The following is a 21,769-nucleotide window of genomic DNA, read 5'->3' as shown; positions in this document are numbered from 1 at the left end:
TACCTCAGCCAATGGGGAAAGAGAGAAGGGAGATGTGGCTGGGAAACTGGGATAAAAAGGAGGCTGAGTCCTCCAAAAATTAGAGAGACCCAAGAGGAATGCCCCATGGCCTCTCCCTTTATTGGAATAAAGTAAAAGGACTCCTCTGTCTCCTTTTTGGACATAAACCTCTGGTATTTGTGGATGAATTTTCCTACCAGCCCCAAACACAGGGGCACAGGCAGCAGTGTGGGGTGGCAGCCCCCAGTCCCCCCTGGCAGCCCAGGGCAGGCTGTGCCAGGAGGGGACATGGCAGCAGTGCCAGCTGCCTCATCAAACCCAGCACACCCAGGGGAACGTGCTGGAGACAGGATGGAAATAACCATCCCCAGGAGAGCTCCAAATGCTGCTCTACATTGCAGCAGCAATTTGGGAAAATTTGTGCCGGGGGAGAGAAAGAACCTAAAATTCGGTCCCCACTGCACTCCTCATTTTGGGGCAAAAACCCAAAATCCTCTCATCAGATATTGCACAGAGGTCAAACCCTCTTATCAATAAACTCAGCAAGCACAGCATTTCTGCTCATGGCAAAGCCCTGTGGCTGGGAGTCACAAAGGAAATAACTCAGCAAGCTCAAGACAAGGAATTTTGGTCCTGCACTGGTATTTCAGCTCTGTTTATCCAGATGAAAATCACCAAGTTTCCAGGAGCTGCTATAATTCTGCTTTTGAGGGGTTTCAATGATTTCTTATGATGATAGTTAAGCTCAGGACAGAATGGAATGAGTGGCCACATAATTCCTGTCAAAGGGTCAATGAGGCTGCCTGGCCTGGAGAGGTATTGATGTGAGGGTTTGCAGTGTTTGCACACTGAGGAATGGAAAGATTTCAGCATTCAGACCCCCTGTGAGAAACATCAGGCTGTTTTCTGAGCTATTTCCTCTGTTCACCTCCTATCCCTACACAATTATATTGCAAACATGAAGTTCAACCACAAAATAAGGTGTAATTAGCACACTACAGCACAGCTACCAAGTTATATTTTACAAATAAGTGGGAATGACAGAATGTGAAGGAAAAACTCTCTTTTTTGACAAGGCAAATTTTCTTCAGCAGGTTCCTAGTGAGGGAGGGTGGAGGCATGGGAACCCCTAATGGTTTGGTTTCCTCCTGCTGACCTGTAGATCCATAAAAACAACCAGGAGCAGGTTTGCTGCTCACACACACACACAGAGCTTCCTGAAGTGTGGGATTAATAGAAAATTCTTAAAATCTGACAGAAGGCTCACATAGTACATATTTGTATGTAAACATTGAGATAAGAAATGTTAACTTATAAATATTATAGAATAAGATAGATATTGTTGAGAGAGAGATGAAACTACAAATAAGTTTTAAAAGTGTTAGTATAAGTATAAACTGTATAAGTATATATTTTATATATATAAGTATATATGAAAATATATATTGTATATATTATACTATATATTTTATATATTATATATACTATATATTATCTAAAATTTATATATTATATATAAAATATATATTATTATACTCTATATTAATATAGTATATTATTATATATACTATATAGACACTATACCTATTGCATATAGTATATATAAAAATATATAGTATAGAAAAAGATAAAGTATATATACACTATACATATAATGTATATATACTATATATACATATTAAAAAGTATATATAAAGTATATATATTTAAGTATGAAGTATAGTATAAAATAAGTTTTTAAATATATATATTTTATATATATATATATTTAATATATAATATTTATTTTATATATTATATACTTATATTCTAAAACCTTAAATTATAAGTTTTCTACTACGTGATATTACACACTTCTATTTAAATTACACACTCATAATATTAGTTATATTCTTTAATTTTGGAACTTTCTCCATGGCCTCAGGTCAAATGCAGTGTTCTCCTGGGGGTCAGTGCCTGTCAGCACAGAAAGTCTGAAATTCTCAGAATTTAGGTTTCCAACACTGCAGTTTTCTCAGTGCTCAAGCAGCTCCCTGGGGTGAAAGTTCATCTGGTTCTTCCACGAGGCTGCTCTCTCTGCCAAGGGGGGCTCAGAGGGGTGTTTGAGCCAGAAGAACTGAGGGGCAGGTCTAATGTGGTGTAAAATTCTGAGGGGCAGGTGTAAAATTCTCTGCCCTGGCTCACAGAGGTGTGAGCTTTGGCTAAAATCCAGCCCACTCATCCCATCACAACTCAACCTCGAGTGCAACTCTGGAAATACAAATGTGGGAACACGTTCAGGTGCCAGCAGGTAGGAATGCAGCATTTATCATCTCTGCAGCCTCCAGCAGGGGCAGGCATCCCTCCCACAGCTCCTGCCCTGAGCAGAGCCCAGCAGAGCAGGGAGTGCAGGGAAGGGACCCCAGGAGCATCAATTCCTGCACTGGGCACAGCAGGGCTGGGTCAGAGCTCCTGATCAGCACAGACCCCTCCTGGGTGGGAGCAGTGCTGGGAACACTGCACTGCCCTGGCTCCAGGCACATCCAAACAGGTGGAGAAATGACTCCAGCAAAATTTGCTTCAACAGGAAAAACCTGCTTCTCTTTTCCAGAGAACAGCAGTGGCGCAGGAGCCTCAGAGGGAGTGAATGCCTCACAGCAATATTGGGGAGCAGAGAGTGACTGTGCTGCCCTTTGGAGAAACACCAGTGTACACATTCAATACCCAAAAAACAGAACAGAAAGGAGCTGAAATAAAGCCCAGGTCTCTGGAGAGGATTCCTCCTCTCCCTCTGGACTTGTATTGAATAACAGTGAGTGAGGCCAGGGACTTGAGCCAATGAGAAAATGCATTTTCAGGAGATTCCCTCTCCTGGCATGAAATTTCCACACACAGGTTTGAAAACACCTCTCAGTTGCCCATCTCTGGGTCAGAAAAGGGCTCAATCAGACACTGCAGTAACTGCAGGCACACAGGACAAACTCAGGCTGGGTTTGGCCAGAGGAAAGCCCAGAGAGGGACTGACACTAGAGAGGCACAAACACCACTCTGGTGAGTGTGGGGCTGCTCCCCCTTTCCTTCTCTGTCTGACCAAGAGCTCAGAGGAGCATTCACACAGATGATGCCCCTCACCTGCTTCCAAGGAAGGGTGTTCTCCTGGCTCAGCAGCAGCCCAAGCACACAGCTGAGCCCTCTGACACAGCTCAGGTGTAGAAGGAGCTGCTGGTCCCTGGGCAGGGCCCTCCCAGCACTGCCTTTCCCCACTGTCCTTACCCTGAGGCTGCCCAGCCCAGCTGGGGCTCAGAGCCTGCCCTAATCAGCAGCCTCCAAACTATTTCCATCAGCACAGGGTGAGCACAGGGGCAGCAATGAGCCCTGCACCAGGCTGGGAGAGCAGGAACTGCAGCTGCTCCTGCCCCTCCTCTGCAGCACAGCTGGGCTGGGCTCCATCCCGAGCACCACCAGCCCTGCAGGGCAGTTTGGAGCCTCACTGCTGGGGGGAAACACTTTGAAACACTGACTCAGAACCTGCCACAGGCTCTCAGTGATGCTCCATGAAAGTGTCTGTGGGCAGGACACTGCAGGGAGCTGCTGGAACAGGCACTGCCAGAGCCCTGCAAGGGGGGGTGATGTCCCCAGAGCACAGATCATGTCCCCACAACGCAGATAAGGTCTCCAAAGCACAAAAGTTTTGGATTGACCCTTCTCTGTGAACACCTTTGAGCCTGTTAGGGAAACTTCTAGGATGCTGCCCTGGAAGAATTCACCATAGGTTCGAGAGTGCCTCTCACCTTAGGATGAGTGTAAAGGGGCTTCTCCCATGGTGTCCTGCAGCAATGTTAATCTGCCCTTTCTCACAGGTCACTGCCCTTTGTACTGTCCCTGTGTCCCCAAACCATTGTTCCTGACCCCATACTTAACCAAGGACACTCACTGTTTGCCCTGTCCTTGTCCCTGGGTTCCTTCAGCATGACTGTACAACAAACCTCACTGGAACTCTAAACAGAGACCCCTTCTGTCTTTTTATACTGATCTAGCTGTGCTGAGAGTGTGGATTGAGTCTGTACTTGCCCAAGCAGCTTTCTCAGAAGATGCTTTTGGGAAAGGTAGCAGCAAACACCATCCATTGATACCAGGCTGCTGCCCTTGCCCTCCTCCAGGCTGTGTGCCCTGATTTGAGGGGTTTGCTGCCTCCAACTCTCAAATTCCACACTAAGAAGCAGCTGAGCTCACCACAGCTCCAGTTTCCCACCCAGCTGCCCTCCCCTGTGCCATCCTTACCAGCTTGGTTTTGTCCATGGCTGCCAGCACTGCGGCGTTGAGCGTTTCCAGGGCAGAGAGAACATTCCTGTATTCCCCCAGGTATGCTGAGAAATAATCTGCAGCAGGACAGAACACCATGGTCAGGCTCCTGAGCACCTCCATCCCTGCCTCCCCTGCTCCTGCTCCCCACATTCAGCCCAGAGCTGCAAGGGGGGAATTCACTTCCCTTTCCAGAATCATTCTCCCACTTGGACTGAAATTAAAAATCCTTCCCTATTGTCCTGTGTTGTAAGATGTGGTTTGGGGCTGTGGTTTGGTAAATTCTATCCCCATGTGTCAGAGCTGGGGCAGTTCTCTGCTGTTCTTGGGGCAGTTTTTTCTTGATCTCTGCCACAGCCAATCCTCCCTGCAGGAGATCTCTGCTGTCCATGGCCACTGAGTGTCCCTGCAGGGCTGATCCAATTCCAGCATCCCATGGGGAGATGCTGCGCCCAGGGCAGGAGCCAAGCATTCCTACCTGGATCCAATGTGAGCCTGGCACAGCACAGCAGCCTTTGCCCAGTGCATTGCCAGAGGAGCAGCTTCTGCTGCCCTGCATTGCCAGAGGGAGCCCAGGCCCATCTCCAGCAGCCCTGGAGCTGCAGAGGAAAACTCCCCCCTTGTGCAGGATCCCTGCTCCAGCAGAGCCACAGCTGGCACTGCAGGAGGGCTGAGCCCCCATGGGATGGGGCTGTGCCACCCCCTGACACACAGGGGACAGGGCCTGCTCTCACTCTGGCTCTGGAGTTTTGTATTACTGCATTGTTTATTTTATTTTTATTTTCTTCCCTAGTAAAGAACTGTTATTCCTGCTCCCATATCTTTTCCTGAGAGACCCTTAATTTCAAAATTGTAATAATTAGAATATAAATATTAAAAATATTTAAATATTAAAATATAATTATAATTATATTATATAATTAATTTTATATAATTAATTATAATTAATTAAATAAATTGATATTATTAAATATGATTAAATATAATTAAAATTATTAAAATATAATATTAAAATATAATAAATAAAATTTATTGTGATTTTGAAATTATAATAATGATTTTGAAATAACTATTATTATGATTTCAAAATTATAATAATTCAGAGGGAAAATGCATTTTCCATTTCAGGGGAAGCTCCTGCCTTCCTTAGTAGGCACGTGGCTTTTCAAACCAAGACACCTCTCCCCTTGGGAAAAGCACCTCTGTGCTGGGATCCAGCCACAGGGACCTCTGAGCCACCCAGTCCAGCCCAGGTCAGACACACACAAACCCCACCACACACCTGGGGAGGGGAAGCTCTCCAGGGCAGGAACATCCCTCACTTACCACACAACTTCTCCGTGTCCACGTTGCTGCAAGAAACACAGAAAAGCTCCTGTTAGATAGTGGGGCTGGTGTGGGGGAAACAGTGGTGGTGAGCAGGGGTCTGGGGGCTTGTCTTGTGTCCTGGTGGATTTTCACGTTCATGTATTTTCACAAGCTGCATTAGAAAAAGAAGGAGCTGCACAGGTTCAGAGCCAGCAGCTCAGGAGCCATTCCCAGCCCCTGCAGCACCCAGGGGCTGAAGGAGCAGGAAAATCTGCTCCACCACCATCTCCTGGAGCTGGAGGGTGCTGGGAGAGCACCTGTGACAACAGAGTGGGGCTGCCATGGAGGTGCCCCACACCCTGCCTGGCCATTTCTGAGCCTGGAGCTGCTTCTGCAACCCAACCTCTTCCCCCAAAGCTGGGGAGCATCCAGCCAGGACTCCCTCCTTGTTCATCCTTGACCTCAGCCCAGGTCCTCCCATGGCCAGACCCCCTCCTCCTCCTCCTCCCTCAGAGCCCAGGTGCTGGGTGACTTCCCAGCCCTCCAGAGAAGCTGTTCCTGCCCTGAAGGTCATTAAAGCAGGGATCTGGCTCCAAAATCCTGGAGGCAGGGGCCAGACCCCCACCCTTTTTACTAACAGAGAGCACAATTTCCCCTGGCATCCCTGCAGGGCTGGGACAGGTCCCTCCTGAGGCTGCTAAAGGTGCTGCTGGGGTTGAAAGGTGTGGGAATCCACAAAATCAGAGGGTTTGGGGAAAGCTGCAAAAGGCAGGACTCAGAGACAGCAGAACTGTGATTAGAGCTAAGCAGCAGCCATGAGATTGGTCAGCAGAAAAATTATTTAAAAAGTAGAAAAGCAAGGACAAATAGAGCAATGGTCTGTGTATAAATGCTTGTCTAGAATAACTCTCTAAGCTACAGAAAAGTTTATCTAGCAAGATATTAGGAAGTTTGAAGCTTAATAATGGAGCTCTGTGCGTTGTGCTTTAAGGCTTACAAGCAGGTATTGTATTTGAAATAAGCAAGCATTGTTTAACCAAAGGTACCTGTGCTTATGGTGGTTGGATAGAACTACTGTCAATGGGCTTTTGCTTTATGGGATTGGTCAAAAAACTTATAAAGTGAGTTGTAACATTAAGTTCTGGGTCTGCTGCCTGGGATGTGAGCTGGTGGCATCTTCCCATTGTCATAACCATGTAATGAGAGTGATACTGAAAAATAAAACAGCTCAAGGCACGTTCCAGCAGTCCTGGCCTGTTTGTGATTTGTACAGAGACCCCAGCTGGCGATAGAGAGGGAGGAGGGAATGCTCAGAAGCAGCCCCAGGTTTTGGGATGGGTCTGCAGGGTGCTGCAGGAGCTGCTCAGGTGGCCAAAGGCACAGAGGCAGAGCTGCTCTCCATGCCCAGAGCCTGCAGGGACAGACCCCAGCATGGCATTTATTCAAATCAGCCTCTGCTCCAGGCCTTCTGCTGCCTCAAAATCCCCCAGATGATTACAACCAATTTTAATCCTGATTGGGAAAGTGGAAGAGAGCCCCAAAGAGAGCTTTTCAAGTGGTTTTCAAGTGTTTAAGTGCTGTCACACATGGGGGAAGTGGCAGTACCTGGAGTTTGCCAGGCTCCCAGCACAGGGAATGCTGCAGTGCTGCTGCCCAGGGGTGGGAAACCATCACCCTGTCCCCTCCTGACACTGCTCACAGGGCAAAGGGACAAAAACACCCCCATGTAAAATTAGAGAACACTGTGTGAACTGTCTAAAATGCCATTTAAGGTGAAATAATTAAGGTGAAAATCTTCCTACAGCTTTTCCTGAGACATCAAAGGCTGTTTGTGTCTCTCCCTTTCTCCATTGAGAGCACTTTAACAGTGGGCAGTGGCTCAAAGCAGGGCAATATTTTGGCAGAGCCAGGGCAGGGGGCTGCAGGCTGCTCTGGGACTGCACTGGAGCTCTGAGCAGCACAGAGGGACAGGAACATTCAGCTCAGCTATTTTAAACACACAGCAGCTGATTCAGGCAGGGCTCTGTGCACTGACCTGGCACTGCAGGCACTTTGTAAAGTGGAGAAAAAAATCCTGTTTCCCTTGAGACTCAATCCAGATAAACCTGCAAAGCCACAGCCCCTCACTCTGCCCAACTCTGCTGATCCCATCTCTGGGCAGCTCTGCCTGACACAGGCACTGGGGTTTGGGGCACCAGTGGGCACTGGAAAAAGGTTTTGCTCCTTGTGAAGTTTCCCCCTTTATTTCTGGCAGCTGCCTGGAGGCTGCAGAGCTGCTGCAGTGCTGCAAGAGCCCTGGCACTGCAGCATCCACAGCACAGCCCCAGAGCTGCAGGGAAACCTGGCTCCCACCTAAGAGAGGGGTAAAAATCACCCCAGAGGGGATGTGGACACTTTGTGCACACATTATCCAGGCATTTGCACTGGTCCCAGTGAGCACCTGGGGCTGGGACTGGTTTCAGAAGGAACAAGGAGCCACCAGCTCAACTCACTGCCATCCCAGCTCCAGCAAGGTGTGACAGGAGCTGCCATCAACTCCCACCCTGTGGCTCCCAAGGTTATGAATAACTCTTTATATCTTTATATATATATATATAAAAGATATATATTTTTATATATATATCTTTTTATATATATAAATATATATAAGATATATTTATATATATATGTAAAATGTATATAAAGATATAAGAGTATATAAAGAGTATAATAAATATATAATTTTTATATATTTATATACATATGAATTTTATATCTATATAAAAATTATATGTATATAAAAATTTTATATATATAAAGATATATATATAAAAAGATAGATATAGATATAGATATAGATATATAAAGGTATATATCTTTATATCTTGGCTGCTTAAAAAGAAATGTTAACTAATCAATCACTAAAGCACTGACCATTGAACCAATCAATGACACCTCGTGGAGAAATCCCCCCTGTGGGAGCTGTCCAGGGGAGGCTCTGCAGCCGGTTCCAGCAGCAGCCCTGCAGGGGAACCTCTCCCATGTCCCAGAGGCTGCAGCATCCCCCTGGCACAGCAGGGGCAGGACAGAGCACAGCAGGCAAACCCCGGGGCTGCTGGGGCCATTCTGATGCTGCCAGAACTGATTCACCCCCAAACCAGGGTGGAGCTCACCCACAGAGTGCACACCAAATGCTGACCCACTTTGCAGGGCTGCCAGGGGCAGCAGGCTTCCCTCTCTGCCATTCCCACTCCAGGAGAAGAGCCATCCTCTGCCTCCAAAGCACTCATCCTGAGACTCTCCACATCTCCCAGAGCTGTATTTTGACTGTGCTCAAACCACTGATTAACTGTAATTAAGCCTGAACTGATGATGGAGGAGCTTGTCATCATTATGCTGTTGGGATTTTGTCAGAATGTGCCTGGAATTTATGCAAGGAAACAGCAATCAGCTGCAGAAAAGCAGACGGGGTTTGTTTTTTTTTATTATTATTTTTATCATTTATCATGTTGGGAACCTCCACTGCCATCACAGATCTGCTTTCCAAACCTTTTTTGTGTGACACAGAGTGTTTCAGTCACTCTCCATCATCTGGGGCTGGCAGATGCTGCAGTCTCTGAGTAAAGAGAGGAGAGGGAATCCACTCAAATCCCTTCTTCCAGACAATCACAGGCTTGAGGTTATTTCCACCAAGAGACTTTAGGAGGCACCAGGTCAGCATTTCCATCCCTTGTGGCTCCAGGTCAAAGGCTCTGAGCAATCTGCACCCAATTCCTGAACACTCTCATGGAAAGATGCATTTCCAGACCATATTTTTCTAGATTTCCCCAACAGGTGCAGGACAGAAGGACGGGTAAAATCCAGACAGCAACTCCCTGGGCAGGTTTCACAGGGCTGGCATTCAACCCCTGCAATTCTGGATGCAGCTATGGAGCTCTCATACCTCCAGAAACATCAGTCTCTCCTCACCCAGATATTTCAGAGGATGAAAATGCCCTTCTCCAGGAAGATGAACCTCACTGTGCCACTGCCAGAGCTGGTGTGGAGCTCTGCACCAGCCACACAAAGCCATGGACCTGCTGCTGTCCCAGCTGCCATCCAGAGCTGAATTTGGCTTCAACATAAACTTTGAAATGTCACAGAATTAAAGTGAGGGGATTCTTTATGCCAAAATGGAACCATTTTCTGAAATGCAGAACAAAACCAGCCTGCTGTGGAGATGTAGAATGTGAAGTGACCCCAGCAGAGGTGTGTGATGCACAGGCCCAATGTCCCACCTGAGAGCCAGAGGGGTGGGAGGTGGACAGAGAAGGGCATGGGGCCCTCTGGAAGGGCAACAAGAAAGGTGGGAGAGCTCTGAAATGTGGGAGAGCTCTGAAATGTGGAGAGCTCTGAAATGTTCATGTTCCCAGCAGCTGCAGGTTCCAGGGGTGGGTGAGGGTCAGGAGGGGTCTGGGCATGGAGATCTCTGCTGCTGCCCCTCCTCAGATCAGCCTGGCAGGGCTGAGGAAACACCAATTCCAGCCTGGACATGACAAACACAGCACCAAACCCACCTGCTGGATTGAGGGTGAAACTTTCCCATCACCACTAAAGCTTCAGGACACAAAGGCAGCACAGCAGATCTGCTTGCAGAGCTTGCAGCTGCTTCCCAGCTTTGTAATATTCTTCAGTCTGGCAGCAAATTTTGCCCAGCTCTCTGAAATATTAAGTTCCTGACAGTGCAAGGGACAAGGCCAGGGGAGAAGGGCTGTCCAAGGCACCATGGGGACAGCAGGGCACCAGCACAGCCCTCAAACAACACCAAATCCTGCACTCCCCAAAGCCCACGTTTCCTGCATTTGCAGGAATTTGCAAACAGCTCTGTCTGAGGGTCCCTTCTGCTCTTGGTGGCAGGAAGAGAAGCCAAGGCTCACACCCTGCTGAAGGTGTCACCAGCTCAATGCTGTCACAGCTGCCCTCGTTAGGTAACGAGCTCTGGGGGCTCTGCTGCAGCCACGGCTCCCCGGGCAGCCCAGCCCAGTCAGGCCCCCTCAGCTGCTCCAGATGGATGGAACAAGCCCCACCTGAAGGTAGGAGACCTTCCCTGCTCAGTTTTGAGCTGGGTTAAAGCTCTCAGCTTCACTGAATTCACAGAATGACCAGGTTGGAAGAGACCTTCAAGATCACTGAGTCCAACCCAGCCCCAAGCCCTCAGCTCAACCCTGGCACCCAGTGCCACATCCAGGCTTTGTTAAACACCCCCAGGGATGGGGACTCCACCACCTCCCCAGGCAGAACATTCCAGAACTTTATCACTCTTTCTGTGAAAAACCTTTCCCTAATATCCAACCTGTATTTCCCTTGACACATCTTTTGCTGCTCCCTGTGTTTTCCAGGGCTGTTGTGACTCTGAGATCACCCCAAAATGGAGCAAGAGGAAAGGAGCATTTCCAGAGGAAAGGGAACACTCACTGCACCTTCCTGGGATCACAGCCCAGAGACAGAGAGGTTTCAGAGATGTTTTCCTGCTGCCCACACCCACAAGCCCAACCAGCAGGCTCCAAGGAAAGCAGCACAAGGCTGCCCACCCCTGCTGTGGGAACCAAACCCAGCTCCACCAGCACTGGGAGTTCACCATTCCCACTGCCCCAGTCCTGAGTGGGTGGTGACACTGGGTGTCTGCTGTTGGTGGCATTTGGTGGCTGTTGGCATCTCAGGGGGACAAGTGCCCTCTGTGCCACCACCCTGGCTCCCTGCAAAGCCCTGGGACAGCGTGTGCAGCTCAGGCTGCCCCAGATTTCCTCACCCTGGCAGGGACCTGTGCCCTGGTCAAGGGTGTCAGAGGTGCAGGGGAAGCCAAAGCTGCCCCCCAGACTGGGGAGAAGCTGCAGCCCCTTGTCCCCCAGCAGCACCCCAGTGTGTGGACAGACCCCAGCCATGCAATGCAGCAGCACCCAGCTCCTCCCAGTGCCAGGACAGACTCACCCAGCTGGGCATAGAGACCCCAGTGAGGCCAAAATACCCAAAAAGCTGGGATGAGAATCCCAGACAAGCCCAGCAGAGCCCTCTGGATAGCACCACTCATGAGGAGACCAGAACTAAACTCAATTCCTTCTCCTGATCTGTGGGGCTTTTTTTCACAAGTAGCTGCCCTAAATTCCCTGTTAGGAGACCAGAGTTAAACTCATTTCCTTCTCCTGATCTGTGGGGCTTTTTTTTTTTACAAGTAGCTGTCCTAAATTCCCTTCTACATGCACCAGGCCCACTTGTGTGGAAAGCAGCTCTTACATAAGTGCCAAGCAGCTCCTAAGTCAGCAGTGGCAGAGTCTGTGACTTTGTGTGTCCCCACACCAGCACAGGCTCCTGCAGGCACACAGCCTGCTCCACAGGCTGCCTATTCCTGGAGCACATTTCCCAAACCACAAGAATGGCATTTTCAATGCTTGCTTGCCTCCTGGAGCTGCAGGAAATCCATGGCTGCTCTCAAAATCTCTGGCTGCTCTCAGCACTCCCAGGGCTCACTGCTGGTTTCAGTGCCTCTGTGGCAAGAGGTGGGTTTGTCTCACCCTGATTATTTATCACACCCGCCTCCCAAGCTCCTCCACCTCCAGTCAGGCAGTTTTAGCTTCTCCTGCATCTCCTCAGTGCCACCACCATGGTACTCACTCTGAGTGACGCCTGTCAATGCCACTGAACAACTCCCACAACTCCTCCGAGCTCAGGATGCCATCAGAGAAATAGTTCTTGAACTCCTCAAATGACAGCTTCCCATCATCTGCATTCAAAGGAAAGGGAAGAATAATTATATATCTGTGGAAAGCAGCATCCCAGCCCTGCGTGGGATGGGGCTGGGCGTGTTCTGCATCATAATTACAGCACAAATCTCCCTGAGAGCCTGGCCCACCAGCCCAGCAAAGACACTGGGTGCTGCTGGAAGTGCAGGTGGGAATTTCAGCCCTTCCCTAAAGGCCCCACTGTGGTGTTCTCAGAAAGGCACACAGACTGTCCAAGAACAGCACACTGAGGGCAGCACCAGATTTCCATGGAAAGAAAGTGCTCTCCATGGACTCAAGAGCTTTTTCCTTCCTCTCTGTGGAGGACTGCAGCTCCTGGGCTGCATTGTGATCTGCAATAAAAGCATCTCCTGTGCTACCATGAAGGAAAAGAGCCAAGAGAGTGTGGGAAGGCTAAGGGACATCCCTTGTGATTTTGGACCTCTTGGTTTATGGGTGCTGGATTAAAAACTGGGTGGCAGAGCCTAATTCCCAAATGCCAGGGGCTGCAGGGGCACCCAGAAACAGAATCCCCCAGCCAGGAGGGTGAAACTTTCCCATCACCACTAAAGCTTCAGGACACAAAGGCAGCACAGCAGATCTGCTTGCAGAGCTTGCAGCTGCTTCCCAGCTTTGTAATATTCTTCAGTCTGGCAGCAAATTTTGCCCAGCTCTCTGAAATATTAAGTTCCTGACAGTGCAAGGGACAAGGCCGGGGAGAAGGGCTGTCCAAGGCACCATGGGGACAGCAGGGCACCAGCACAGCCCTCAAACAACACCAAATCCTGCACTCCCCAAAGCCCACGTTTCCTGCATTTGCAGGAATTTGCAAACAGCTCTGTCTGAGGGTCCCTTCTGCTCTGTAAAACCCTGCACTGAGCACGGAGACAGAACCCATCCTGTGAGGGACCCAGCAGAAGCCTGACAGGCCCTGGGCAGGAGAAGGGCTTGGAAGGGGCTGTGTCCTGCACGGTACACGGATGGGAACTGGGAGAGCCCATTCCCCAAGCCCTGGGCAGGCTCTGGGATCCAGGTGAAGCAGAAAAGCCTTTTCCACCCTCCCTCTCGCAGCCAAACCTCCCAGTGGGAAGGAGCCAGGCAGGGAGGGGGAGGCAGCAGAGGAACAAAGCACTCACCGTTCTTGTCGGCTCGCCGGAAAATCTGCAAGACAAAACACAAGAGGAGAGAAGGGCAGCTGAGCAGTGAGACAGGCAGCAGCCAGCAGCACGGAAAAACACCTCCAAGAGCTCAGGGAGAACAGCTCCAGCTGTTGGGACTGCACAGGCTGCCCTGGGAAATGCCCCTTTGCCAATGATTAAACCCATTTCTTGCCCTTAATGCACAGAGCTCTTGGCTGAGTGAGCCCAGCACTCACAGCAAGCACCTTTAGAGAACACACAGGCAAAGCAGAAAGGACTTTGCTGCATCCTGTGATAGCAACTGTTTAATTTTTCAGTCCATTTAAAGGAAAGAACATTAGGAATAAACCCAGTCTGTAAGGAAGCACTTTGTGCATCACCAGCACTGCAGCACCTGCATCAAGGAGCAGCTCCTGCCCTGAGCTTTGTAACCAGCCCTCAGCACAGCCCTTCCCACAGCTCCTCGGCACGCACACTCACTGTAATTAATCATTAATGAGTTAATTAATCTGTAACTGCTTCTGCCACAGGGCACAGCTGGAGAGCTGCTCCAGTTCAGGGTCTCAGCACAGATTCCCAACCATGAGGCTTCTCCCATGACCCAGGAGAAAGCTGGGGCTGCTCAGCCCTGCTGGGACCTGATTCACCAGGAATTATTTGGGCTGACTCTAGTGAGGAACAGCATCACCTCTGAAGCCTGGCAACGTTTTTCCAGACCAAAATGTACAAGGTTTTGTCCAGCACATCCTAATGGAGGCAACAACAGAAAATTTTCTATGTGGAAACCATCCTTTATATCATCCTGGCTTGTGGCCACATTTCTCTTCACAGAGAAAAGCAAGGCACAACTTCCCAAGGATATTTCTGGGAATCACAGAGAGGAACCTCAGAGAAAGAAAGAACAATTCTTATCTCATTTACTTTCCCTGTGTTGTTCACAAGTGGAATGCATTGTGGAAGATTGTTTACCTGAAGGGAATTGGTAATTGGATTCTGGTGTGAGTGTTTTGATTCACTGACCAATTGAATCCAGGGGTGTTGGGACTGTCACTGACAGGAGATTCTGGGCAGTTGAGTGGAGTGTTTGTGCAGATTCAGTGTAATATAACATAGAAAAATATTGTATAATAAAATAATTCATTAATTAGCCTATATATAATAAAATAATAACTAATTAGCCTTCTGAATAGAGTCCTCCTCATCATTCCTCCCTTTGTCGGGGTTGCCCTGATTTACTATCCTGGCTGATGAAGGAATCTGCAGGTCTGAAGAAAGATTAGGAAAGAAAAAGGGCCGGGAAAGGAGACAGAACTTTTCTATTCTTGCCCCCACACCCAGAGCAGCCCTCTGCACAGGCAGAGGCACCACTGCTCCTCCTGCACTGCCCACCACCAGCTCTGTGCATGTCCCCAGGCCCTGACATCCCCCTGAGAACCTGAGGCAAAGGAGGAGCTGCCCAGGAAAACCCCCTGAGCCTCTGGCTTGCAGCTGGGTTGAGGTTTTTCTAGGGCTGGAGCTCCCTGGGTCCTTCCCTGGGAATCAGGAGCAGGAGCAGCTCCTTGGAGGATGCTCCTGTGAGCACAGCGAGCTCCTTCTGCCCCAAGCTGAAGAGCAGGGGCTGCCTTGGGCCAGGCAGCTCCAGGGAACCATCCCCAGGGTCCCAGCTGGCCAGGAAAGGGGGTGGGCACTCCCTGAGCACCACACAGCATACACTGAGCTGAGATGGAAACCTGCAGCTCCCAAACGCTGGTGATTCCTCTGGATTTTAGAGCAAAGCTTTCTCCAGGCTAATGGGTTCCTTGTGGGGTCTCACAGCTGCAGGGGCAGCACCCGTGGTATTGTATTTACAGTATTTATTGTATTACAATTTTAAATTTGTATTTATTGTATTCCTGGCCCAAAAAAGGCAGGAATGATGAATCTGACTCCATGTTCTCAGAAGGCTCATTTATTATTTTATGATACTATATTATGTTAAAGAATACTATACTCTACTAAAGAACACAGAAAGGATACTTACTGAATGCTAAAAAGATAATAATGAAAACTGGTGACTCTCTCCAGAGTCCTGACACAGCTTGGCCCTGATTGGCCAAAGAGTGAAAACAACTCCCAGCAGAATGCAATGGAACAATCACCTGTGGGTAAACAATCTCCAAACACATTCCACATGTGAGCACAACACAGGAGAAGCAAATGAGACCAGAATTGTTTTCCTTTTCTCTGAGGCTTCTCAGCTTCCCAGGAGAAAATCCTGGGCATGAAGGAATTTTTCCAGACAATGTGAATGCCACAGGCGTGGGTCCCACCCTGCCACGGACTCTCCATCAAGGGAGAAGCTTCATCCTGCAGAGCTGTGTGTCATCAGAGGGACATGTGGCTCGTGTGGCTCCAGGTGTCCCAAAGGCCACCCAGCTCATCCCAGAGACAGCCAAGTGTCACCCAGGCACTTCGAGCGAGGGCAAACATTTCCCACTCTCAGGCTGCCCTTGCTCAGCAGGGCTTATCTGTGGGCTCAGAGGCAGAACTCAGCTTCAGGGGAGACCAGAGACCTGAGCTGTGGTGGTGTTCACAGGAGTCCCAGGACCAGGGAAGAGATGAGAATGTTGACTTTATGTTTCAGAAGGCTGGTTTATTATTTTATTATATATATTATATTAAAACTATACTAAAAGAATAGAAGAAAGGATTTCATCAGAAGGCTTGCCAGGGAAGCAGAGAGAATGGAATGATAACAAAATCCTGTGACTGACTGAGATAGTCCAGACAGCTGGACTGTCCGGATTGCCCATTAAGATTGGCCATTAATTAGAAACAACCACATGAGACCAATCCCAGATCCACCTGTTGCATTCTACAGATAATCATTGTTTACATTTTGTTCCTGAAGCCTCTCAGCTTCTCAAGAGAAAAAGGGAAAATCCCAGCAAAGGGATTTTTCAGAAAATATCATAACTACACTGAGGTGGTCTCTAATCTGGGGTGAGCCCATCCTGGCTTCAGCAGGAGCCTCAGCACACAGAGTGGGTGCCTGTTCCTCACTCACAAGGTTCAGTGAGTTACACGAGCCAGTGCACACAGGACAGCCGCCTGGAGCTCCAGAGGAGCGTGGCACAGGCAGGAGCTGTGAGTGCCCCCAGGGCAAGGCTACATCTGCTGCAGGGCTCCCTGTTGCAATGTGATGTCAGGGTTTGCCCCAGAACCCCGGGTCCCTCCCCTGATAATTCCCTCCCAGGTGTGTCAGTCTCCTCTCCTTTCCCTCCCTGACCCCTCCCAGCACTGTCTGTCAGTCCTGGCATTCCAGAAGGGCATTGAGTGATTGGCAGAGTCACAGGATGCCCTCTACCCCTGGGGGGCACTGGGCCATCCAGGTGTCCTTTGTCCCTTTGTCCCTCCCCTCCTGTCCCTGCTTGGTGCCTCCCTGCCCCTTCCCTGCCCCTCTCCCCGGGGTTAAAGGAGCAGCAGCCACGGGCTCAGGGAGTTCTGTTGGAGCTGGTGCTGCATTCAGAGGCCTGAGGGCCAGAATAAAGCTCTGGATCCAAAGCCTCCATCAGAACCGACTCCTTTCCTTCACTATGGCCTCAAAGCTTCTCTGCCAGAGGGAAACCTGAGGAGCAGCCCCTGTTATGGGGGGAAGCTCCATCCCAGCACCACCAGAGCTCCTGCAGGCCTGGACCTGTCCCCAGTGTCAACTGCAGCACCCAGCAGCCAAAAGTGTCTGTGGGGTGAAACACCACACACCCAGGCAGCCAAAAGTGTCTGTGGGGTGAAACACCACAGTTGCCGCCTTTTGGTCAAGCAGCAAGGGCCAGACAAGCTCAGGCACATCTTGTCCTGCTATACTGGTAATAATTTACCAATATAGCCTGGCATGGCAGGGCTCTGGCTCTGGCTGCCTGCAGCCAGCCCATCCCTGCCTGAGCCCAGGACCAGCTCCAGCCCAGCCCAGCCCAGCCAGCACAGAGCCCTTTCCACGCTCCACAGGGCCAGTGCTGTCCCCTCCCTGGGCTCAGGGATGGCAGCTGAGCACTGTCCCCAGTCAGGACAGCACCCTGGGACAAAGCCAGGGGAAGGTGATGAAAAGCCAGGCTGGGAGTGGGATTAGGGCCCTACAAGGAATCTCTCTCTTGCCTCAGGGTGCAGCCCCAGAGGCACAGGGGTACTGCCTGGAGCCCAGGATGTTTCCCTCAGCCCTTGGGCTTGTGCCCAAGCAGTTGCAGCCTCACCAATACCAATGGAAGAAGCACTGAAACACCATTTATTCATGGGATGAGCCCCACATGCACCCCAGAAAGGATGGAGATTATAGGATTCCTCTCTGCCTGCAGGTGTGGAGGCAGCTGCAGTGCTGGGGAGGGGACAGCTGCCCTGGGGACATGGACAGGCTGCAGCCAGGCAGCACCGTCCTTCCTTCAGCTCCCATGTCCCGGGAGGGCACAGAGCAAGCCCTGGGCCTGAGGGATGAATCTCCCTGAGGCTGGAGATGCTGCACAGGGCCATGGCAGCACTGCGGCTCACACCGCGCCTGCAGCGAAGCCCTCCTCCTCCTCCTCCTCCTCCCTGCTCCCAAAGGCAGGAGATGTGCTGGCAGGTCCCAGAGGAGCAGCAGCCACGGGGATGTGCAGTGGGCAGTGCTGCCAGGGGCAGGCAGGGATCCTGCCCTGCTGCCAAGGGATGCTCACTCACCCCGACCAGCCTGGGTGTCACAGACATCTTTTATGAAAAATCCTTCCCTTAGGATTTTTCCTCCTGAGAAGCTGAGAGGCCTCAGGAACAAAATGTAAACATTGATTATCTGCTGCTGTGGAATGCAACAGGTGGATCTTTGATTAGCCCATGTTAGTTGTTTCTAATTAATGGCCAATCACAGCCCAGCTGGCTCAGACTCTCTGTCTGAGACACAAACCTTTGTTATCATTCTTTCTTATTCTATTCTTAGCTAGCCTTCTGATGAAATCCTTTCTTTTATTCTTTTAGTATAGTTTAAATGTAATATATATCATAAAATAATAAATCAGCCTTCTGAAACATGGAGTCAGATCCTCATCTCCTCCCTCATCCTCAGACCCCTGTGAACACAGCCACATCTGGGGGCAGCTGGGCACCGGCCAAGTGCCCAGAGCCAAAGGTGCAGAGATGAAACTCACCCTGCCAAGCTCTGGAGCAAAGGTGGGAGCAAAGGAGTCACAGGGTAGAGGAAGAGAAGCCGTCAGAACCCGGAAAGCAGCTGCTAGCGTTGTTAACATTTCCCATTTTAATTGCTTTAATGACACCCTGAGGGATGGATGTGCGACTCAGCGAGTGCCCTGAGGAGCTGAGCTGGAACACAGCTGTCACCACCCCCCCCTCCTGCCCACCTCCCCTCAGCCGAGTAATTAGCGCGGTTAATGATGCTGGCTGGAGAGCCTGGCAGCCCGAGCCCCCCAGGCAGGAGAGAGACCCCGACCCCAGCTGGCAGCTGAGCGGCACCACGGCTTCCCAGCGCCTCCCTGGGCATGCCGGGGGCTTTGGACTGGACCAGACGTGGCTGGTCCAGACCGGGATCTGCTGTTCCCCTCCTCTGGCATGGGCTGGGGCACGGGGGTGAACGGGAGAGGGTCAGGACGGAGATGGCAGCTGGGACATGGCAGCTGGCACCAACCTGGGCTGTGCCAGTGCCCGGGCACCCCATCCTCGCTGCCTTTCTCCTCCTCCCCGGGCACCCCATCCTCGCTGCCTTTCTCCTCCTCCTCCTCCTCCCTGCGGCAGGGCAGGGACAGCACCTGTGTCCCCGCACGTCCCTGGTCCCCAGGGTGGCTCAGAGCGCAGCAGTGCCGGACACTCGGCAATGCCAGGGCTCTGTCACCACGGCGATTTGGACAGGAGCAGGAGGGCCGGAGGTGCTCCAGGGGTGGCTCTGGCCCGGGCTGTGCCCCTGGCCCATGGCCGACATGCAGCCGCCTCCCCCGGAGCCCCGGCCCCCGGCACAGGAGGGGACGCGGTGTGACAGGAGGAACTGTGCCAGCAGTTCCCCGAGCACAAAGAGAGGCACCACCTGCATTTCCCACTCCCCCGTGCCACCCACAGCCGCCAGGATGCCGAGGCAACCTCCAACCCGCACGGAGCATCCTCCTCCACAATCCCGGAGCGTCGGGAGCGGGCAGGGACAGGGCTGCACCCGGGGGCTGCACCCGGGGGCTGCCGCAGGCAACGCTCTGCTGGATCCCATGGCTGTGAACAGCTCCAGGGAACCTTCCACGGCCTTCCTGCCACACAGCTCCCGCTCCGGGAGTCATGACAGCCAGCTCTGGATGAGGCGTGGGCTGTTCCCAGCCACCAGAGGCCCAGCATTCGGCAGAAGGACACATCATTACTGAAGCCATCACGACCACGCTGCCACGGGCGCATCCCCCGGGCCGGTTCCTGCGGGAAGGAGCCTCACCCGATCGCAGCCGTGCGGCGGCTCCCGAGCGGGGCACGGGCTGCGGGGGTCCCGCCCGCGGTACTCACGTCGTGGAAGATGGGCAGCGGCTGGCGGCGGGGCTTGGGGCCGCGATCTGCGGAGAGCAGGCACACGGCCAGCAGCTCGGCACACGACATCATGGTCCCGCCGGGCGCGGTGCTGCGGGCACCGGGGAGCGGAGCGGTACCGGAGGGTGCGGTGCGGTGCCCTGGGATGCGGTGCGGTACTGCAGGGCACAGGTTCGGTGCGGTGCCCGGGATGCGGTGCGGTGCCCGAGATGCGGTGCGGTGCCCTGGGATGCGGTGCGGTACTGCAGGGCACAGGTTCGGTGCAGTACCCCGGGGTGCGGTGCGGTGCCCCGGGATGCGGTGCGGTGCCGCAGGGCAGGGGCGCTGCTGTACGGATGGGTTCGGTGCGGTGCCGTGGGGCACGGCTCGGTGCGGTACCGTAGAGATGGGCTGGGTGCGAAAAGAATGGCCTCGGTGCGGTAGGGATGGGTCTGGTTCTGTGCCTAAGGGATCAGATGCGTGCCGGAGGGACGGGTTCGGTGCGGTGCCGGAGGGATGGGTTCGGCTCTCCTCGGTTCGGCAGGGATGGTTCGGCTGGGCTCAGCTCGGTTCGGCAGGTTGGCTCGGCTCGGTTTTGTTAGCTCGGTTTGGTTGGCTCGGTTCGGCCCGGCTCGGTTGGGCTCGCTCCGTGCGCCGGTCGCGCCCCGCCGATCCCGACTCAGCCGAGCGGCTCCGCCGCCCCAGCCAACTTTGCCTCCGCGGAGGGCCCGCCCCCGCCGCCATTCTATTGGCCACGAGCTGTGATTGACATCAATAACCACCAATGGGTTTTGCGTAGGGGAGAGAGGCGGGGCCGCGCTGGGTCCCGGTGCCCGCTCGCCGCTGGGGCGGTCCCGGTGGACCCAGAACAGCCCCGTGGGGTCCCACCCCTGGGTTGTGTGACCGTCCCTGAGTGTCCCAGTGTGACCATAGCTATCAGTGCTGGCCCCACAGCAGCCCTGGGTGCCTTAGCTGATCCCAGTGTGGCCACAGGTGGTCTTGGTGTGGTCACTGTTGGTCCCACAGCAGCCCTGGGTGCCTCAGCTGGCCCTGGGGTGGCCACAGGTGGTCTCAGTGTGGTCACTGCTGGCCCCACAGTAGCACTGGGTGCCTCAGCTGGCCCTGGGGTGGCTCTAGTCTGGTGATGGATGGTCCCAGTGTGGTCGTTGTTGACCCCACCGTAGCCCTGGGTGCCCTAAGCGAGGCCCCAGGTGGTCCCAGTTTGACTGTGGGTGGTCCCAGTGTGGTTGCTGTTGGCCCCAGGGTAGCTCTGGTCTGCCCCAGATGGCCCTGGGTCTGCCCCAGTTTGACCATGGGTGGTCATAGTGGGGTCATGGCTGGTCCTAGCATGGCTTTGTTTGTCCCACTGTGGCTCCAGTTGTCCCAGTTTGTCCACAGGCGGTCCCAGTGCAGTCACTGTTGGCTTTGGGATAGCCCTGATTGCCCCAGTTGGTCCCAGTTTGACCACAGGTGGTCCCAACATGGACACGGATGGCACTGGGAAAGTCCTGGTTCCCTCAGTTGGCCCTGGGTTGGCCCCAGTTTGACCACAGCTAGTGCCACTGTGGTTTTGGTGGCCCTAGATCCCAGGGTGGCTCCAAATGAGTGCCTGGTGGTGCCAGCTCCTCCAGTGCCAGGCAGCCTTTGCTCCGAGCTGCTTCCCTCTGGAGCAACATGCCAGGATCCTGGTACCTCCAGAGATGGGAACCCCCCCTGCCTCAGCAGGCTGGGGGACAGGAGGAGGGGGAGGAGGAAGAGCAGCTGTCCCCATCCCTTGCCTGGCACAGGCACTTGGGGGTTTGTGCCTCCATTCCAGGA

The 21,769-nt window shown here is 52.2% G+C and overlaps 1 protein-coding gene across 1 annotated transcript in view; it reads right to left on the bottom strand.

Moving 5' to 3' along the window:
• Positions 1-20,663, bottom strand: part of NECAB3 (N-terminal EF-hand calcium binding protein 3) — a 32,461-nt gene extending 11,798 nt beyond the window's left edge. Inside the window, exons 1-5 of the mRNA XM_066561763.1 lie at positions 19,952-20,663; positions 13,460-13,484; positions 12,217-12,325; positions 5,608-5,633; positions 4,261-4,358 (exon numbers count right to left, since the gene is read on the bottom strand). Coding sequence (XP_066417860.1) covers positions 4,261-4,358; positions 5,608-5,633; positions 12,217-12,325; positions 13,460-13,484; positions 19,952-20,044 — 351 coding nt within the window. The 5' untranslated portion in view covers positions 20,045-20,663. The remainder of the gene's footprint in view (positions 1-4,260; positions 4,359-5,607; positions 5,634-12,216; positions 12,326-13,459; positions 13,485-19,951) is intronic.
• Positions 20,664-21,769: the final 1,106 nt, after the last annotated feature.

The sequence above is a fragment of the Molothrus aeneus genome, chromosome 17 (genome assembly GCF_037042795.1).
Source record: "Molothrus aeneus isolate 106 chromosome 17, BPBGC_Maene_1.0, whole genome shotgun sequence".
Classification (NCBI taxonomy): Eukaryota; Metazoa; Chordata; class Aves; order Passeriformes; family Icteridae; genus Molothrus; species Molothrus aeneus.
The sequence above is the reverse complement of the archived record's forward strand: the minus strand, read 5'-3'. Positions and strand labels throughout refer to the sequence as shown.